The 16,244-nt window shown below is 42.4% G+C and overlaps 3 protein-coding genes across 3 annotated transcripts; all 3 read left to right on the forward strand.

Moving 5' to 3' along the window:
- Positions 1-1,532: 1,532 nt before the first annotated feature.
- On the forward strand, positions 1,533-3,188 carry LOC124224029 (LIM and senescent cell antigen-like-containing domain protein 1). The gene is given in 2 exon segments (XM_069138072.1): positions 1,533-1,826; positions 1,828-3,188. Coding segments are annotated over 2 exon segments (1,008 nt in total). The 5' UTR covers positions 1,533-1,572; the 3' UTR covers positions 2,582-3,188.
- Positions 3,189-7,796: 4,608 nt separating this feature from the next.
- On the forward strand, positions 7,797-9,484 carry LOC124224028 (LIM and senescent cell antigen-like-containing domain protein 1). The gene is given in 2 exon segments (XM_069138070.1): positions 7,797-8,090; positions 8,092-9,484. Coding segments are annotated over 2 exon segments (1,008 nt in total). The 5' UTR covers positions 7,797-7,836; the 3' UTR covers positions 8,846-9,484.
- A 4,575-nt stretch (positions 9,485-14,059) lies between these two features.
- Positions 14,060-15,711, forward strand: LOC124224027 (LIM and senescent cell antigen-like-containing domain protein 1). Its single transcript, XM_069138071.1, is given in 2 exon segments — positions 14,060-14,354; positions 14,356-15,711. Coding segments are annotated over 2 exon segments (1,008 nt in total). The 5' UTR covers positions 14,060-14,100; the 3' UTR covers positions 15,110-15,711.
- Positions 15,712-16,244: the final 533 nt, after the last annotated feature.

The raw sequence follows: 16,244 nt of genomic DNA on the forward strand, positions 1-16,244 counted from the left end.
AATTGCTTCATGTAGAGAAGTTGGAGCTGCGAGCCTCAGATGATACCGAAGCTCCGGATTCCGAATCGCATTAATGAATTTCGCCCGAGCTATCTGATCTCTAGCTTTTTCTGCACAATCAGTAAGGGAATATCGAGCGAGACGTTCGATGTCATTTCCGAGAGAGGCTAAATCTTCCTTGGGCCCTTGACGTCTATTTTCAAACTGAGTAAAATAAAGTTTGGAAAGATGTTCTTCGCCAAACCGGAGTTTAAGAGCCGCACAAATGCTGTCGAAATTTTCAGAATCCGAATCTGAAAGCGATCCAAGAACTACCAAGGCCGGACCAGACAAAGACGCTGTCAAATTAGCTGCTCTCTGGGACGGATTCCAACCATTAACCTTATTAATCATGTTGAACTGACGTTCGTATAGACTCCAAGCAGACGAACCGTCATACGAACCGGGCTTCAAATTCGGTTGTTTCGAGGGCAACTGTACAATACTCGCGGGAGGTACAGAGACCTGATTGAGTACGAACGAGCTCTGAGTCTGCGGAGGGAGAACATTGACAGTTCCGCGCGATTTTAAAAAGGCCAAGAACTCTGACGGAATATCTACGCTAGGATGAGACGACGCGACAGGAGGCTCAACTACTTTTGAAATATCACGTGACGGAACATCCTGGAATCGCGAAAACGAGCTAACCTGAGCTTGTCGCGAGACATGAGCAGGTGGAAAGTTTTTAGCAACAGGGGGAATTTCGCCTCCCCCGTAAATAGCGTCAAACCTTGATTGATTCGGAATTGAATGAATGGAGGCCCTCCGTGCTGGGACCGGAACTGAAGGAAGAAAAGTTCTTCTACCTGGGGACGGAACTGGGCGTATTGGGAATTCCTGCGGCCGCTCCTGAAGCTTTTGCACACCTTGCAGGATCCCGATCAGCGCCTGGGACACGATTTCTTGTTGTTGACGCTGTTGCGGGAGGAGTTCGAGCAGAAGATTCTGCTGTTCTTGTTGCTGCTGTTGTAGCAGTTGTTGATGTTGTTGTTGCTGTTGTTGATGTTGTTGTTGCTGCTGAATCTGACGCATCAGTAAATCTTGGTTTCCCTGGATGAGCTCTGCCAAGAGAGCTAGTTGGGGCTGGGCCTGAACCTCAGCTTCCGAACGACGAGAAACAGGAGGAAACGCCGGTTCAGGAGAGCGCTGGCACGACGAAACGCGTCCGGCAGCTCGTCGCTCCGCGCGTGATGCTCTCGTCAGAGGAGATCATTGCATTTTTTTTGTATACTTCTTTTCACTCAAAATCCACTCAAATGTCACAGAGAGAATAATAACATGTCAACTATACAAACATATTTTAGAATTAAACAGAAACAACTTGATTTCCGCTCAGAGATATAAAAAATAATGTGACGTTTTTTTAACCTTCGATACGCTTGACAATTTTACTGTTTGACGCCGAATATACTTTTCTGCTGTGTGATGTAACTCAATTCTATTGCATTACTCACATGATGATTATATTGAAGCCCGTTAGTCAGCTGTGCTTAATCAGCATTAATTATTACACCGAGTGGCAAAGTCACAGGGATGTCTCTGGATGACATGTTCTGCTCCCGCTGTCGCGAGGGATTCGAGCCGCACGAGAAGATTGTCAATTCTCGCGGAGAATTGTCGCATCCGCAATGTTTTGTTTGTGCACAGTGCTTTCGGCCTTTTCCCGAGGGTATTTTCTACGAGTTTGAAGGAAGAAAGTATTGCGAACATGATTTTCATGTTCTATTCGCCCCTTGCTGTGGCAAGTGTGGTGAATTTGTCATTGGACGAGTAATCAAAGCCATGAATGAACTGGCATCCTGGCTGCTTCCGTTGTGAGGAGTGTAGCGGTGAACTAGCAGAGACTGGTTTCATGAAATGCCAAGGAAGAGCATTGTGTCATACCTGTAACGCTCGAATAAAAGCTGGGGCTCTTGGAAAGCATATCTGCCATCAATGCCATGGAATAATCGACGACAAGCCGCTGCGTTTCCGTGGTGAAGTATATCATCCCTACCATTTCAACTGCACGGCTTGCGGGATTGAGTTGAATGCTGATGCCAGAGAAGTTAGGTCCGGGCCTGGATTTGCGGCTAATGAAATGAATGAACTGTATTGTCTGAGATGCCACGACAAAATCGGAATACCGATCTGCGGAGCTTGCCGGCGTCCGATAGAAGAAAGAGTTGTCACTGCCTTGGGAAAACATTGGCACGTAGAACACTTTGTTTGTGCAAAGTGCGAGAAGCCATTTTTAGGTCATCGTCACTACGAGAAAAAGGGCCTTGCTTACTGTGAGACTCATTATCACCAGCTCTTTGGAAACCTATGTTTTGTTTGCAACCAAGTAATTGCTGGAGATGTTTTTACGGCATTAAACAAAGCATGGTGCGTACATCATTTTGCTTGCGCATTTTGTGACCAAAAGATGAACCAAAAGACAAAATTCTTCGCATTTGACTTAAAACCCGCTTGCAAGAAATGCTACGAGAAATTTCCCCAGGAATTGAAAAGGCGTATGCGTCGTATGTACGATTTAAATCCAAAAAAAATACCTGCCTAAACAAATAATAAAACACTTTTACCAGATGTGTTTAAAAAAAAGTACATGTATGTCTATATATTTATTGTGCTTAGCAATTGCCGTTTAAAATTACATTAGACAAAGATCATTCTTTGAAGAAGTAATCAAAGTAAAACGTAACATTGATTAAATTTGTCCCCCAGACTACAAAAATATTTTATATAACTGACTTTATTTTTAAGTAAATACTTATCACGTAATGGAAAAATATTACTTGGCCAACTAACGCGCATCTTCTGATTATTCGATATGTACTGTTCGCATTCTGATATTCGGATTTTTCCAAGTACACCTAGAGGATGAACAACCATTTCGATCTAATATTGAAGCATTCTCAAATGTTCGTGCCTTACACCTAGCTCAGGAATAGAAAAAGTATCGCTTATCATAATTCGCAGTAATTATCTTACATTTGACTGACGAGTTATTAATGCATCGTAATATACTACACAAATAATTATACAAACAGAAATTTTACACATATACAGTATCCACACAATATACATTATAATGCTGATCTGTGAATATTTTCATCACTTTATAGTGGGAGTCCTTAGAAAATTTTTAATGGTGCTTTTCTATAAATCAAATTATTATGTTGCACGTTGTAACAACATATATATATGTATAAGAAAAATAAATATTACCGATTTTGTAATACACTTTCAAGTCAAGTATAGTATGTAATATTACTGCTTCGGAAAACTAAAAAAAAAAAAAAAAAAAAAAAAAAGAAAAAACGGAGGATCGACCAAACGCTCACTACTTCGTTCAAGCGCAGAACCGAAACACTCAGTCCATTGCGACTCTTTCAAATGGAGCTCCTACGTTATATATTTGAAGAGAGCTCTTCCCTTTTTCACGAGGTCCCTTCTTGGCTAAACAAACCGTGCAAGTTCTGCACCAATTTTCAACGTCAGCTCGGCAGTGAGCCCAAAAATACCTTTCTCTGATCCTACCTAAAGTCTTATTAGAGGCGAAATGGCCACCGACAGGTGAATCATGAAAGCTTGACAAAATCTCGGCTATCTTTTCTCTAGGAACCAGAAGCTGCCAACGTTCCGACCTGGAGTCAGGTGATTCCCATTTCCTATAAAGCAACTGATCGAGGAGAAACAAGGAGTCCCACTGCGCCCAGTAAATTTTCAAAGACTGACTCATAGAAGATGTTTCTTCCCACTGAGGCCTGACTCCTGTGGATTTCCAATTCCGAACTAGGAGGAGATCTGAATCTTTCCCCTGAGCGATGATCCAGTCTTCTTTATTTTCAACGAGAGAAATTTGACGAACGTTAAGCGAGGGATCTAGCTGTTTATTTAAACGAGAGCACTGTTTGCAATCGTCCCCGCACGGACGACGAGAAAGTGCATCAGCATTACCATGCAGAACTCCGGGACGGTGTTTAATTTCGAAGTCATATTGACCTAACCTCTCGAACCATCGAGCTACTTGGCCTTCAGGTGATTTGAACGAAAGAGGCCAAGTTAAGGAAGCATTGTCTGTCCGAATCAAAAATTTCCTTCCATAAAGATAATGATGGAAATGGCAAATAGATTTTACCATCGCTAATAATTCCCTACGGGTAACACAATAATTGCGTTCCGGTTTAGACAAGACCCGACTGAAATAACTAATAACGCGCTCTTGGTTATCCTGAATTTGAGACAAAACCCCACCTATACCACAGAGAGAAGCGTCAGAATCCACGATGAATTGAGAATCGGAGATGGGATAAGCTATTATCGGTGTCGAAGTTAATAATTTTTTAAGGAGAACAAAGGCTCCTTCGCACTCGGAAGTCCAATCAAAAACAACTTTAATTCCTGTAAGAGCATGGAGGGGTCTCGCTATAGAAGCAAAGCCCTTAACGAAACGTCTGTAATAAGTACAAAGTCCTAAGAAACTCTGAACCTTTGCTTTTGAATCGGGACGAGGCCAATTCAAGACCTTTTCTATTTTAGAAGGATCTGTCTTAACACCTTCCGCTGAAACGACGTGTCCGAGAAAAGATACTTCCTTTTTGAAAAAATGACATTTTTTGGGACTCATTTTTAGACCAGCTTGGAATAAACGACTAAAAACCTGCTTAAGATCTTCCAATTCCTCATCAAAAGTCTTACCAAACACAATGATGTCATCGAGATAAACTAAACAAATCTTGCCAGTCAGACCTTGAAGGCCGAATTCCATCGCTCTTTCGAAGGTAGCTGGTGCATTACAAAGGCCAAAAGGCATAACTTTAAATTGCCAAAGTCCACCTAACCCTGTGACAAAAGCTGTTTTCGCTTTGTCTAACGGATTCATTTCAACTTGCCAATAACCACTCTGTGAATCAATCGTAGAGAACCAACGGGCACCAGAAATTAAATCAAGGGTATCCCCTATCTGAGGAAGCGGATACGCATCTTTCTTGGTGATCTCGTTCAACTTCCTATAATCTATACAAAACCTCTTGGAACCATCTTTTTTATTGACCAAGACAATGGGAGAAGCCCACGGACTAGAAGACGGCTCAATAACATCTGCTGTTCTCATATCCTCTACTAATTTTTCAACTTCCCTGCGACCGTTTAGAGGAAGCCGTCTAGCTGCCTGTTTAATCGAAGCGTTATTCCCTACATCTATCGAATGCTTAGCTATGGTACATCTCCCGATGTCGGCAGAGTCTTTAGCAAAAGTCTCTTTAAAATCGTTAAAAAGGCAAACGAGACTGTTAGTCCGAGCGATATCTAAATCTTTAGAAGACCTAGTAAAGAGTTCCGTGAGATAAGAAGGAACGACTAAACAGTCCGACACATGTTCTAAAACGCGCAAAGACGAGAGGGTTTCTTTCTGTTCAGAAGAGTTAATAAACCAAGACGTTTCGAGGTTGATTTTACGGTAACCAGAACAGAGAGTCGAATCCCCGGTAGAAATGACGCAGTTGTGAGCGGAAAGAAAATCTACGCCTAAAATGCCTTCATCTTCTATATCAGCTACTAGAACTTCATGTGGGGATTGAACACAATCCGCTACTGTTACCTGCACGACCATCTTACCTACGACAGGGGTAGTTGCTCCGGTAGCAGTGCGAATAGACACAGAAGGATTAGTTGAAGCAAGAGACGAAATCATATCAGGACGAACAACGGAAATTTCGGCTCCAGTATCTATCACCCACAAACAACTTAGTCCGTTAACGGAACCTTTAGCATATAGGCCGGTACGACGCAGGCCTCTAACCACGAACTGTGAAGCAATAGGGCTAAGGAACTTGGAAGAAACCGATGATATCCGCCCTTTCGAAACATCGGTAGCTAGTTTCCCGAATTCTGAGGAACAGAAGGTTGCGCTGCCCAAACCGGATTAGAGGGAGCCCTCTTGGAGACATTTTTGCGCCATGAATCTTCCGCAGTCTTCAACTGACGGTCGAGTTTAAAACAATTCTTCGCGATATGTCCTCTTACGCCACAAAACTGGCACTCTGAGACAGGCCGATTGGAGTTTGATCTATTGTAACGAGAGAAACCACTATTTTTCCTTCCTGGAAGAGAATCTGAGCTAGGCTGATTGACTGAAGGACGGGACGAAGAATTTTCTGAAGGTTCAGTTTGGCTCAATCGATGAAGTTGACGCGAACCTAAATCCGCCTCGTTTATGGCTTCTAATTCTAAGCCCTTAATAATTGCTTCATGTAGAGAAGTTGGAGCTGCGAGCCTCAGATGATACCGAAGCTCCGGATTCCGAATCGCATTAATGAATTTCGCCCGAGCTATCTGATCTCTAGCTTTTTCTGCACAATCAGTAAGGGAATATCGAGCGAGACGTTCGATGTCATTTCCGAGAGAGGCTAAATCTTCCTTGGGCCCTTGACGTCTATTTTCAAACTGAGTAAAATAAAGTTTGGAAAGATGTTCTTCGCCAAACCGGAGTTTAAGAGCCGCACAAATGCTGTCGAAATTTTCAGAATCCGAATCTGAAAGCGATCCAAGAACTACCAAGGCCGGACCAGACAAAGACGCTGTCAAATTAGCTGCTCTCTGGGACGGATTCCAACCATTAACCTTATTAATCATGTTGAACTGACGTTCGTATAGACTCCAAGCAGACGAACCGTCATACGAACCGGGCTTCAAATTCGGTTGTTTCGAGGGCAACTGTACAATACTCGCGGGAGGTACAGAGACCTGATTGAGTACGAACGAGCTCTGAGTCTGCGGAGGGAGAACATTGACAGTTCCGCGCGATTTTAAAAAGGCCAAGAACTCTGACGGAATATCTACGCTAGGATGAGACGACGCGACAGGAGGCTCAACTACTTTTGAAATATCACGTGACGGAACATCCTGGAATCGCGAAAACGAGCTAACCTGAGCTTGTCGCGAGACATGAGCAGGTGGAAAGTTTTTAGCAACAGGGGGAATTTCGCCTCCCCCGTAAATAGCGTCAAACCTTGATTGATTCGGAATTGAATGAATGGAGGCCCTCCGTGCTGGGACCGGAACTGAAGGAAGAAAAGTTCTTCTACCTGGGGACGGAACTGGGCGTATTGGGAATTCCTGCGGCCGCTCCTGAAGCTTTTGCACACCTTGCAGGATCCCGATCAGCGCCTGGGACACGATTTCTTGTTGTTGACGCTGTTGCGGGAGGAGTTCGAGCAGAAGATTCTGCTGTTCTTGTTGCTGCTGTTGTAGCAGTTGTTGATGTTGTTGTTGCTGTTGTTGATGTTGTTGTTGCTGCTGAATCTGACGCATCAGTAAATCTTGGTTTCCCTGGATGAGCTCTGCCAAGAGAGCTAGTTGGGGCTGGGCCTGAACCTCAGCTTCCGAACGACGAGAAACAGGAGGAAACGCCGGTTCAGGAGAGCGCTGGCACGACGAAACGCGTCCGGCAGCTCGTCGCTCCGCGCGTGATGCTCTCGTCAGAGGAGATCATTGCATTTTTTTTGTATACTTCTTTTCACTCAAAATCCACTCAAATGTCACAGAGAGAATAATAACATGTCAACTATACAAACATATTTTAGAATTAAACAGAAACAACTTGATTTCCGCTCAGAGATATAAAAAATAATGTGACGTTTTTTTAACCTTCGATACGCTTGACAATTTTACTGTTTGACGCCGAATATACTTTTCTGCTGTGTGATGTAACTCAATTCTATTGCATTACTCACATGATGATTATATTGAAGCCCGTTAGTCAGCTGTGCTTAATCAGCATTAATTATTACACCGAGTGGCAAAGTCACAGGGATGTCTCTGGATGACATGTTCTGCTCCCGCTGTCGCGAGGGATTCGAGCCGCACGAGAAGATTGTCAATTCTCGCGGAGAATTGTCGCATCCGCAATGTTTTGTTTGTGCACAGTGCTTTCGGCCTTTTCCCGAGGGTATTTTCTACGAGTTTGAAGGAAGAAAGTATTGCGAACATGATTTTCATGTTCTATTCGCCCCTTGCTGTGGCAAGTGTGGTGAATTTGTCATTGGACGAGTAATCAAAGCCATGAATGAACTGGCATCCTGGCTGCTTCCGTTGTGAGGAGTGTAGCGGTGAACTAGCAGAGACTGGTTTCATGAAATGCCAAGGAAGAGCATTGTGTCATACCTGTAACGCTCGAATAAAAGCTGGGGCTCTTGGAAAGCATATCTGCCATCAATGCCATGGAATAATCGACGACAAGCCGCTGCGTTTCCGTGGTGAAGTATATCATCCCTACCATTTCAACTGCACGGCTTGCGGGATTGAGTTGAATGCTGATGCCAGAGAAGTTAGGTCCGGGCCTGGATTTGCGGCTAATGAAATGAATGAACTGTATTGTCTGAGATGCCACGACAAAATCGGAATACCGATCTGCGGAGCTTGCCGGCGTCCGATAGAAGAAAGAGTTGTCACTGCCTTGGGAAAACATTGGCACGTAGAACACTTTGTTTGTGCAAAGTGCGAGAAGCCATTTTTAGGTCATCGTCACTACGAGAAAAAGGGCCTTGCTTACTGTGAGACTCATTATCACCAGCTCTTTGGAAACCTATGTTTTGTTTGCAACCAAGTAATTGCTGGAGATGTTTTTACGGCATTAAACAAAGCATGGTGCGTACATCATTTTGCTTGCGCATTTTGTGACCAAAAGATGAACCAAAAGACAAAATTCTTCGCATTTGACTTAAAACCCGCTTGCAAGAAATGCTACGAGAAATTTCCCCAGGAATTGAAAAGGCGTATGCGTCGTATGTACGATTTAAATCCAAAAAAAATACCTGCCTAAACAAATAATAAAACACTTTTACCAGATGTGTTTAAAAAAAAGTACATGTATGTCTATATATTTATTGTGCTTAGCAATTGCCGTTTAAAATTACATTAGACAAAGATCATTCTTTGAAGAAGTAATCAAAGTAAAACGTAACATTGATTAAATTTGTCCCCCAGACTACAAAAATATTTTATATAACTGACTTTATTTTTAAGTAAATACTTATCACGTAATGGAAAAATATTACTTGGCCAACTAACGCGCATCTTCTGATTATTCGATATGTACTGTTCGCATTCTGATATTCGGATTTTTCCAAGTACACCTAGAGGATGAACAACCATTTCGATCTAATATTGAAGCATTCTCAAATGTTCGTGCCTTACACCTAGCTCAGGAATAGAAAAAGTATCGCTTATCATAATTCGCAGTAATTATCTTACATTTGACTGACGAGTTATTAATGCATCGTAATATACTACACAAATAATTATACAAACAGAAATTTTACACATATACAGTATCCACACAATATACATTATAATGCTGATCTGTGAATATTTTCATCACTTTATAGTGGGAGTCCTTAGAAAATTTTTAATGGTGCTTTTCTATAAATCAAATTATTATGTTGCACGTTGTAACAACATATATATATGTATAAGAAAAATAAATATTACCGATTTTGTAATACACTTTCAAGTCAAGTATAGTATGTAATATTACTGCTTCGGAAAACTAAAAAAAAAAAAAAAAAAAAAAAAAAGAAAAAACGGAGGATCGACCAAACGCTCACTACTTCGTTCAAGCGCAGAACCGAAACACTCAGTCCATTGCGACTCTTTCAAATGGAGCTCCTACGTTATATATTTGAAGAGAGCTCTTCCCTTTTTCACGAGGTCCCTTCTTGGCTAAACAAACCGTGCAAGTTCTGCACCAATTTTCAACGTCAGCTCGGCAGTGAGCCCAAAAATACCTTTCTCTGATCCTACCTAAAGTCTTATTAGAGGCGAAATGGCCACCGACAGGTGAATCATGAAAGCTTGACAAAATCTCGGCTATCTTTTCTCTAGGAACCAGAAGCTGCCAACGTTCCGACCTGGAGTCAGGTGATTCCCATTTCCTATAAAGCAACTGATCGAGGAGAAACAAGGAGTCCCACTGCGCCCAGTAAATTTTCAAAGACTGACTCATAGAAGATGTTTCTTCCCACTGAGGCCTGACTCCTGTGGATTTCCAATTCCGAACTAGGAGGAGATCTGAATCTTTCCCCTGAGCGATGATCCAGTCTTCTTTATTTTCAACGAGAGAAATTTGACGAACGTTAAGCGAGGGATCTAGCTGTTTATTTAAACGAGAGCACTGTTTGCAATCGTCCCCGCACGGACGACGAGAAAGTGCATCAGCATTACCATGCAGAACTCCGGGACGGTGTTTAATTTCGAAGTCATATTGACCTAACCTCTCGAACCATCGAGCTACTTGGCCTTCAGGTGATTTGAACGAAAGAGGCCAAGTTAAGGAAGCATTGTCTGTCCGAATCAAAAATTTCCTTCCATAAAGATAATGATGGAAATGGCAAATAGATTTTACCATCGCTAATAATTCCCTACGGGTAACACAATAATTGCGTTCCGGTTTAGACAAGACCCGACTGAAATAACTAATAACGCGCTCTTGGTTATCCTGAATTTGAGACAAAACCCCACCTATACCACAGAGAGAAGCGTCAGAATCCACGATGAATTGAGAATCGGAGATGGGATAAGCTAATATCGGTGTCGAAGTTAATAATTTTTTAAGGAGAACAAAGGCTCCTTCGCACTCGGAAGTCCAATCAAAAACAACTTTAATTCCTGTAAGAGCATGGAGGGGTCTCGCTATAGAAGCAAAGCCCTTAACGAAACGTCTGTAATAAGTACAAAGTCCTAAGAAACTCTGAACCTTTGCTTTTGAATCGGGACGAGGCCAATTCAAGACCTTTTCTATTTTAGAAGGATCTGTCTTAACACCTTCCGCTGAAACGACGTGTCCGAGAAAAGATACTTCCTTTTTGAAAAAATGACATTTTTTGGGACTCATTTTTAGACCAGCTTGGAATAAACGACTAAAAACCTGCTTAAGATCTTCCAATTCCTCATCAAAAGTCTTACCAAACACAATGATGTCATCGAGATAAACTAAACAAATCTTGCCAGTCAGACCTTGAAGGCCGAATTCCATCGCTCTTTCGAAGGTAGCTGGTGCATTACAAAGGCCAAAAGGCATAACTTTAAATTGCCAAAGTCCACCTAACCCTGTGACAAAAGCTGTTTTCGCTTTGTCTAACGGATTCATTTCAACTTGCCAATAACCACTCTGTGAATCAATCGTAGAGAACCAACGGGCACCAGAAATTAAATCAAGGGTATCCCCTATCTGAGGAAGCGGATACGCATCTTTCTTGGTGATCTCGTTCAACTTCCTATAATCTATACAAAACCTCTTGGAACCATCTTTTTTATTGACCAAGACAATGGGAGAAGCCCACGGACTAGAAGACGGCTCAATAACATCTGCTGTTCTCATATCCTCTACTAATTTTTCAACTTCCCTGCGACCGTTTAGAGGAAGCCGTCTAGCTGCCTGTTTAATCGAAGCGTTATTCCCTACATCTATCGAATGCTTAGCTATGGTACATCTCCCGATGTCGGCAGAGTCTTTAGCAAAAGTCTCTTTAAAATCGTTAAAAAGGCAAACGAGACTGTTAGTCCGAGCGATATCTAAATCTTTAGAAGACCTAGTAAAGAGTTCCGTGAGATAAGAAGGAACGACTAAACAGTCCGACACATGTTCTAAAACGCGCAAAGACGAGAGGGTTTCTTTCTGTTCAGAAGAGTTAATAAACCAAGACGTTTCGAGGTTGATTTTACGGTAACCAGAACAGAGAGTCGAATCCCCGGTAGAAATGACGCAGTTGTGAGCGGAAAGAAAATCTACGCCTAAAATGCCTTCATCTTCTATATCAGCTACTAGAACTTCATGTGGGGATTGAACACAATCCGCTACTGTTACCTGCACGACCATCTTACCTACGACAGGGGTAGTTGCTCCGGTAGCAGTGCGAATAGACACAGAAGGATTAGTTGAAGCAAGAGACGAAATCATATCAGGACGAACAACGGAAATTTCGGCTCCAGTATCTATCACCCACAAACAACTTAGTCCGTTAACGGAACCTTTAGCATATAGGCCGGTACGACGCAGGCCTCTAACCACGAACTGTGAAGCAATAGGGCTAAGGAACTTGGAAGAAACCGATGATATCCGCCCTTTCGAAACATCGGTAGCTAGTTTCCCGAATTCTGAGGAACAGAAGGTTGCGCTGCCCAAACCGGATTAGAGGGAGCCCTCTTGGAGACATTTTTGCGCCATGAATCTTCCGCAGTCTTCAACTGACGGTCGAGTTTAAAACAATTCTTCGCGATATGTCCTCTTACGCCACAAAACTGGCACTCTGAGACAGGCCGATTGGAGTTTGATCTATTGTAACGAGAGAAACCACTATTTTTCCTTCCTGGAAGAGAATCTGAGCTAGGCTGATTGACTGAAGGACGGGACGAAGAATTTTCTGAAGGTTCAGTTTGGCTCAATCGATGAAGTTGACGCGAACCTAAATCCGCCTCGTTTATGGCTTCTAATTCTAAGCCCTTAATAATTGCTTCATGTAGAGAAGTTGGAGCTGCGAGCCTCAGATGATACCGAAGCTCCGGATTCCGAATCGCATTAATGAATTTCGCCCGAGCTATCTGATCTCTAGCTTTTTCTGCACAATCAGTAAGGGAATATCGAGCGAGACGTTCGATGTCATTTCCGAGAGAGGCTAAATCTTCCTTGGGCCCTTGACGTCTATTTTCAAACTGAGTAAAATAAAGTTTGGAAAGATGTTCTTCGCCAAACCGGAGTTTAAGAGCCGCACAAATGCTGTCGAAATTTTCAGAATCCGAATCTGAAAGCGATCCAAGAACTACCAAGGCCGGACCAGACAAAGACGCTGTCAAATTAGCTGCTCTCTGGGACGGATTCCAACCATTAACCTTATTAATCATGTTGAACTGACGTTCGTATAGACTCCAAGCAGACGAACCGTCATACGAACCGGGCTTCAAATTCGGTTGTTTCGAGGGCAACTGTACAATACTCGCGGGAGGTACAGAGACCTGATTGAGTACGAACGAGCTCTGAGTCTGCGGAGGGAGAACATTGACAGTTCCGCGCGATTTTAAAAAGGCCAAGAACTCTGACGGAATATCTACGCTAGGATGAGACGACGCGACAGGAGGCTCAACTACTTTTGAAATATCACGTGACGGAACATCCTGGAATCGCGAAAACGAGCTAACCTGAGCTTGTCGCGAGACATGAGCAGGTGGAAAGTTTTTAGCAACAGGGGGAATTTCGCCTCCCCCGTAAATAGCGTCAAACCTTGATTGATTCGGAATTGAATGAATGGAGGCCCTCCGTGCTGGGACCGGAACTGAAGGAAGAAAAGTTCTTCTACCTGGGGACGGAACTGGGCGTATTGGGAATTCCTGCGGCCGCTCCTGAAGCTTTTGCACACCTTGCAGGATCCCGATCAGCGCCTGGGACACGATTTCTTGTTGTTGACGCTGTTGCGGGAGGAGTTCGAGCAGAAGATTCTGCTGTTCTTGTTGCTGCTGTTGTAGCAGTTGTTGATGTTGTTGTTGCTGTTGTTGATGTTGTTGTTGCTGCTGAATCTGACGCATCAGTAAATCTTGGTTTCCCTGGATGAGCTCTGCCAAGAGAGCTAGTTGGGGCTGGGCCTGAACCTCAGCTTCCGAACGACGAGAAACAGGAGGAAACGCCGGTTCAGGAGAGCGCTGGCACGACGAAACGCGTCCGGCAGCTCGTCGCTCCGCGCGTGATGCTCTCGTCAGAGGAGATCATTGCATTTTTTTTGTATACTTCTTTTCACTCAAAATCCACTCAAATGTCACAGAGAGAATAATAACATGTCAACTATACAAACATATTTTAGAATTAAACAGAAACAACTTGATTTCCGCTCAGAGATATAAAAAATAATGTGACGTTTTTTTAACCTTCGATACGCTTGACAATTTTACTGTTTGACGCCGAATATACTTTTCTGCTGTGTGATGTAACTCAATTCTATTGCATTACTCACATGATGATTATATTGAAGCCCGTTAGTCAGCTGTGCTTAATCAGCATTAATTATTACACCGAGTGGCAAAGTCACAGGGATGTCTCTGGATGACATGTTCTGCTCCCGCTGTCGCGAGGGATTCGAGCCGCACGAGAAGATTGTCAATTCTCGCGGAGAATTGTCGCATCCGCAATGTTTTGTTTGTGCACAGTGCTTTCGGCCTTTTCCCGAGGGTATTTTCTACGAGTTTGAAGGAAGAAAGTATTGCGAACATGATTTTCATGTTCTATTCGCCCCTTGCTGTGGCAAGTGTGGTGAATTTGTCATTGGACGAGTAATCAAAGCCATGAATGAACTGGCATCCTGGCTGCTTCCGTTGTGAGGAGTGTAGCGGTGAACTAGCAGAGACTGGTTTCATGAAATGCCAAGGAAGAGCATTGTGTCATACCTGTAACGCTCGAATAAAAGCTGGGGCTCTTGGAAAGCATATCTGCCATCAATGCCATGGAATAATCGACGACAAGCCGCTGCGTTTCCGTGGTGAAGTATATCATCCCTACCATTTCAACTGCACGGCTTGCGGGATTGAGTTGAATGCTGATGCCAGAGAAGTTAGGTCCGGGCCTGGATTTGCGGCTAATGAAATGAATGAACTGTATTGTCTGAGATGCCACGACAAAATCGGAATACCGATCTGCGGAGCTTGCCGGCGTCCGATAGAAGAAAGAGTTGTCACTGCCTTGGGAAAACATTGGCACGTAGAACACTTTGTTTGTGCAAAGTGCGAGAAGCCATTTTTAGGTCATCGTCACTACGAGAAAAAGGGCCTTGCTTACTGTGAGACTCATTATCACCAGCTCTTTGGAAACCTATGTTTTGTTTGCAACCAAGTAATTGCTGGAGATGTTTTTACGGCATTAAACAAAGCATGGTGCGTACATCATTTTGCTTGCGCATTTTGTGACCAAAAGATGAACCAAAAGACAAAATTCTTCGCATTTGACTTAAAACCCGCTTGCAAGAAATGCTACGAGAAATTTCCCCAGGAATTGAAAAGGCGTATGCGTCGTATGTACGATTTAAATCCAAAAAAAATACCTGCCTAAACAAATAATAAAACACTTTTACCAGATGTGTTTAAAAAAAAGTACATGTATGTCTATATATTTATTGTGCTTAGCAATTGCCGTTTAAAATTACATTAGACAAAGATCATTCTTTGAAGAAGTAATCAAAGTAAAACGTAACATTGATTAAATTTGTCCCCCAGACTACAAAAATATTTTATATAACTGACTTTATTTTTAAGTAAATACTTATCACGTAATGGAAAAATATTACTTGGCCAACTAACGCGCATCTTCTGATTATTCGATATGTACTGTTCGCATTCTGATATTCGGATTTTTCCAAGTACACCTAGAGGATGAACAACCATTTCGATCTAATATTGAAGCATTCTCAAATGTTCGTGCCTTACACCTAGCTCAGGAATAGAAAAAGTATCGCTTATCATAATTCGCAGTAATTATCTTACATTTGACTGACGAGTTATTAATGCATCGTAATATACTACACAAATAATTATACAAACAGAAATTTTACACATATACAGTATCCACACAATATACATTATAATGCTGATCTGTGAATATTTTCATCACTTTATAGTGGGAGTCCTTAGAAAATTTTTAATGGTGCTTTTCTATAAATCAAATTATTATGTTGCACGTTGTAACAACATATATATATGTATAAGAAAAATAAATATTACCGATTTTGTAATACACTTTCAAGTCAAGTATAGTATGTAATATTACTGCTTCGGAAAACTAAAAAAAAAAAAAAAAAAAAAAAAAAAGAAAAAACGGAGGATCGACCAAACGCTCACTACTTCGTTCAAGCGCAGAACCGAAACACTCAGTCCATTGCGACTCTTTCAAATGGAGCTCCTACGTTATATATTTGAAGAGAGCTCTTCCCTTTTTCACGAGGTCCCTTCTTGGCTAAACAAACCGTGCAAGTTCTGCACCAATTTTCAACGTCAGCTCGGCAGTGAGCCCAAAAATACCTTTCTCTGATCCTACCTAAAGTCTTATTAGAGGCGAAATGGCCACCGACAGGTGAATCATGAAAGCTTGACAAAATCTCGGCTATCTTTTCTCTAGGAACCAGAAGCTGCCAACGTTCCGACCTGGAGTCAGGTGATTCCCATTTCCTATAAAGCAACTGATCGAGGAG

Source organism: Neodiprion pinetum, unplaced genomic scaffold (genome assembly GCF_021155775.2).
Source record: "Neodiprion pinetum isolate iyNeoPine1 unplaced genomic scaffold, iyNeoPine1.2 ptg000046l, whole genome shotgun sequence".
Classification (NCBI taxonomy): Eukaryota; Metazoa; Arthropoda; class Insecta; order Hymenoptera; family Diprionidae; genus Neodiprion; species Neodiprion pinetum.